The 2,692-nt window shown below is 49.0% G+C and overlaps 1 protein-coding gene across 1 annotated transcript in view; it reads left to right on the forward strand.

The window, feature by feature from the left end:
* LOC102765226 (arachidonate 15-lipoxygenase-like) overlaps positions 1 to 2,692 on the forward strand; it is a gene marked incomplete at its 3' end in the record, with an annotated part of 7,917 nt that overhangs the window by 2,589 nt on the left and 2,636 nt on the right. Inside the window, 3 exon segments of the mRNA XM_015566900.1 lie at positions 315 to 544; positions 1,882 to 1,933; positions 1,936 to 2,090. Of these exon segments, the coding sequence (XP_015422386.1) occupies positions 315 to 544; positions 1,882 to 1,933; positions 1,936 to 2,090 (437 nt within the window).

Genomic DNA, 2,692 nt, shown 5'->3' on the forward strand with positions numbered 1-2,692 from the left:
CCCTTCCCCAACAATTTTTTTGTTAAAAACGTTTCTTTTTCAGACTAATTTTTTTATTTTGGTTCTATATAGTATTTTTGATGCTGGTTATGAAAACAGTTTGCAACTCGTCTTCCTATAAACCATACTTTTTTACCATATTTACTTAGTATACTCGTCGACGACTGAAAAAGAACATTTTGTGAAAACGTGTATACACGTTTCTGCCGGGGAAGGGGTTAATGAAACTGGAGTTGATTCAAGTGCTTGTAAGACTTATGTGAGGCCATAGCATGTGATTCATTGCCTGTTACAAAGTAGGTGATGGGGATAAGTTAGTTTCCTTCTTGTTCTTCCTTTGGGGAATCAGGGTGGGAAGAAGATGCCTTACACTGATAGCCCCGCCCTCTGCCCCATCCAGGGAGGCACGCTGTTTGAAGCCGACTTCTCCCTGATGGATGGGATCAAGGCGAGCGTCATCCTGTGTAGCCAGCAATACCTGGCTGCCCCTCTGGTCATGCTGAAACTGCAGCCTGATGGGAAACTCTTGCCCATGGTCATCCAGGTGAGAGGACCCAGGATTTCTGCTCCCCTGTGGTTGGCCCTCTCAGCTCAGCCCTTCACAGAAATTCACTGAGGATTCCCCTGTGCTAAAGCCCTGGGGGTGGCAGCAAAGGAGGCAATGGGCAAAGGCAGAAAGGTGCGGTCTAGCTGGAGAGAGAGACTGGGAAAGTCTAAATATGCTCCAGTGCCGAGGAAGTGCCTGAGGATGGAGATAGTGTGGGAGGGGTCATGGGAGGTGGGGGAGGGGGGCAGGAGCCTTGGTGAAGGAGCAGGACCTCCTCCCAGGGGAAGATGGGTTGGGCAGAGGACCTGAGGTGTACCGGGTGTGAGAAGTTAGATTGTCAGTGGACAATTGGCTGGCATGCTGGGGGGTAATGTGAGGTGAGAGGGCCTCGTCTATAGCGGGTGGTGGATGCCAAATCAAGAAGTATGAACACAGGAAGCTAATGTAGGCTGTTGTGAAACATGCTGGATCCGGAGATTAGGGTGACATGTTACAGCAATTGCCCAAGATGAGGGTAATGGGCTCAGTTGTGGGGAATAGCTGTGGGGGTGCAGAGGAAAGCTAGGTGGGCATGCAGAGGAAAATTAAACGGGCCTGGATTCAAGGATAGAGAAGAGGAAGAGTTAGGCAAGACACCTGCAGAAATAGGACAAATAAAGAGGAAAAGATGCTCCGGTGGACTTTTGTCTGGGCAGTTATGAGGTAACTAGAGGCCAGATGCACGGAATTGTGCAAGAGCAGGCTTTTCTTCCCACGCTGCCGGCAGCGGCTCCCCACTGGCCCCCAGCACCTGGGCTTTCCTCCAGCCACTGGCAGGCACCCAGGACCCGGGCTTCTCTTGCAGCCCCTGTTTCGTCTGGAAGGTCATCCGGAAGGAAGTCCGGTCTAACTAGCATATTATGCTTTTATTATTATAGATGGGGAGACCCTCAAATTGTTACATCTAGCCAGTGACTAGCTGAGAACTGGAGACTTAATCAGCTGAATAGGGGTGGTGTTGAAAGATTAGAGAAAAGCTGAACTTTCTGGAAAAGTGTGGGATAAAGGAACCAGAGGGTTTGAATCTTGTCCACACTGAGGGGAGTGAAAGGGGAAGTGGAGGCCAGGAAGTCGGTAGAAGAGGACCTTGTGCGGAAGGCCGGGCAGAGCAGCTTGTACAATGTTAATGCACTGAGTGGTAGGAAAGTCAGGAGAAGGAATAGTGGCTGCTGGGAGGAGCAGCAGTGAGATGGAGAAAGCTAAGCAGATTTGAGGAAGAAATATGCAAAAGGGGGGGAATCTGCTGGGCACCTGGCCCCTTATCCTCTTTCCCCCACACTCTATCCTCCCTCCAGCTCCAATTGCCACGCACTGGATCCCCACCACCACCACTTTTCCTGCCCACGGATCCCCGATGGCCTGGCTCCTGGCCAAATGCTGGGTCCGTAGCTCTGACTTCCAGCTTCACGAGCTTCTCTCTCATCTTCTGAGGGGACATTTGATGGCTGAGGTTATCGCTATGGCCACCATGAGATGCCTTCCATCAATACACCCTATCTTCAAGGTAATACCTTATCCCCTTCTCTCCTGCCTGCCTCTCTGCCCCATGGCACAGTCCTGCCTCTGGAGGCACCCTCTCTGTGGAGTCTCAGGGTGTGGGGAAAAGCCAACCAATGAGAGACAAGGGAGCAAGAGAGTGAGGTGGCTTGCTCTGCATTTTCAACAGGGTTACATCACCTCCCAAGGAGGTGGAAATGATTAATTAGAAAGGAGGGGGATAAGGGGGTGGAATATGAGAAGTGTTGCTCTTTTTATGTATAAAGCACAGATAGATGAACATACAGTATATAGACAGTGCACACAAATGACTGAGGATTCCATAGCAAAAGGGAAGACCAAGCATAAAAGACTTTTCCAGCCAGTTTTGACTTGTTCTAAAATAGTAACATACTGGCCAGTTAGACAGGCTCAGGTCCACAACAGTGGCCTGTTTTATTGTGTGTGTTTTTTAACAGACAATTTGAACTGAGTATTTATCCATTAACTTTTCTTCTTGGGCTCCTCCAATGGGGCAAGAACCATTCTTTTTTTTTTCTTTTTGTAAAATATTTTTATTGATTTCAGAGAGGAAGGGAGAGGGATAGAAACATCAATGATGAGAGAGAA

Source organism: Myotis davidii, unplaced genomic scaffold, assembly GCF_000327345.1.
Source record: "Myotis davidii unplaced genomic scaffold, ASM32734v1 scaffold2803, whole genome shotgun sequence".
Lineage (NCBI taxonomy): Eukaryota > Metazoa > Chordata > Mammalia > Chiroptera > Vespertilionidae > Myotis > Myotis davidii.